The 1626-nt window shown below is 62.5% G+C and overlaps 1 protein-coding gene across 1 annotated transcript in view; it reads left to right on the top strand.

The window, feature by feature from the left end:
* The window catches only part of HIP1 (huntingtin interacting protein 1), a 135639-nt gene that overhangs the window by 115708 nt on the left and 18305 nt on the right, over positions 1 to 1626 (top strand). The window contains exons 11-13 of the mRNA XM_045284676.1: positions 163 to 346; positions 944 to 1032; positions 1421 to 1537. Of these exons, the coding sequence (XP_045140611.1) occupies positions 163 to 346; positions 944 to 1032; positions 1421 to 1537 (390 nt within the window). The remainder of the gene's footprint in view (positions 1 to 162; positions 347 to 943; positions 1033 to 1420; positions 1538 to 1626) is intronic.

The raw sequence follows: 1626 nt of genomic DNA on the forward strand, positions 1-1626 counted from the left end.
AAAAAAAGGGACCTGCTGCAGGTCAACCCTCAGAGCACCCTGGGAGGTGGCTGGTTAGGAAAAGGCAGGTACTGGCTTGGGCAGAAGGTGGAAGCCTGGTGAGAGTGCTCCGCCCTGCCTGGCGGGCCCCGTGGTGACTGGCCCCCTGGGCCCCTCCCGCAGAGCCAGCGGTCCCTGCTGCAACTGAAGGGCCGAGTGAGTGAGCTGGAGGCCGAGCTGGCCGAGCAACAGCACCTCCGGCAGCAGGCGGCCGATGACAGTGAGTTCCTCCGGGCAGAACTGGACGAGCTCAAGAAGCAACGAGAAGACACGGAGAAGGCTCAGCGGAGTCTGACGGAGATCGAGAGTGAGCGTATGGGGTGCAGGGTGGGGTGGCTGGAGGCTGGAGGGCACAGTGTGGTGTCAAAACGCTAGACTCAGGATTAAGGATGCAGGCCGGCCAGGTAGCCGCAGAGCCCCCTCCCCAACCACCTTCCCCGGCCGGCCTCACATCCTTCTTGAAGAGCAGTTCAGGGATGCAACCCTTGCCACCCTCCCTCCAGATACAGAGCCTGGAGACGCGGAGATGGGAGCAGTATAGGAAGTGGCGAGGAGTATCTGCAGGGATGGGGGCACGCATGGGAGGAGGCAGATCTGAAGAGAAGGGAATAGGAGAAAGCTAACTTAAAAGCTCAGCATCTGGGGGGTGGGGGGGGGAACACGGGTATTTAAAAACAGAGGGAGGCCTGCATTTGTGGGGCCATGTTAGACCCGCAAACGTGGCTTCCACAGAGAGAGACTTCCCAGCCATTGGGGCTGTCCTTAAACAGGCGTGTTTGGGGAGAGGACACGAGGGATGAGTGTGCAAAGAGAAAGGGAGCACGCTCCGGGCCCTGGCTGACTGGCAGGAGGGCAAGGGTCCCAGGCAGAGCAGACCCCTTCACCTGAGTCCTTGACCACACAGGGAAAGCCCAGGCCAATGAGCAGCGGTACAGCAAGCTCAAGGAGAAGTACAGCGAGCTGGTTCAGAACCACGCAGACCTGCTGCGCAAGGTAGGACCCCGGCGCCTCCACCCACCCCAACCCTCCGGCCAACATTCAGGCCCCACAGCACAAGGGAGGTAGCCACGCAGGCCTAGGGCTTCTCCAGGCCCTGTGTCCCTTCCAGCATCTAAGGGGTCAGCTCCACCGCTGCTTGGGGACCACGGCGTTAAAAGCTCCCAGACCTGGACCCCCATGGGTGCAAGAGCCACCCTGCATGGGCTGCGTTCCTGCAGGGCGGAGCGTGGGAACCAGGGGAGTGGTGCCCCCTGGGGGCAGGAAGGGGATTCCCAAGTCTAACTTGGGCACTCACGCCATCACCGCTGGCCCCAGAAGCAGGACGACGTCGTGGGCGCCTGAGTGAGGTAAGCCTGTCCAAGACGCTGCTCTCCCCCTTCAGAATGCCGAGGTGACCAAGCAGGTGTCCACGGCCAGACAGGCGCAGGTGGACTTGGAGCGAGAGAAGAAAGAGCTGGAGGGCTCCTTCCAGCGCGTGAGTGAGCAGGCCCAGCTGAAGGTGAGAGGAGGGCGGGTGGGGAGAGCCGCGGGCCGGGGTCCCTGTCCAAGCAGAGGAAGGCCTTCGGAGCACCACACACAGATCAGAAG

The sequence above is a fragment of the Echinops telfairi genome, unplaced genomic scaffold (assembly GCF_000313985.2).
Source record: "Echinops telfairi isolate 266 unplaced genomic scaffold, ASM31398v2 ScPeMD7_5;HRSCAF=22, whole genome shotgun sequence".
NCBI classification, from domain to species: Eukaryota; Metazoa; Chordata; class Mammalia; order Afrosoricida; family Tenrecidae; genus Echinops; species Echinops telfairi.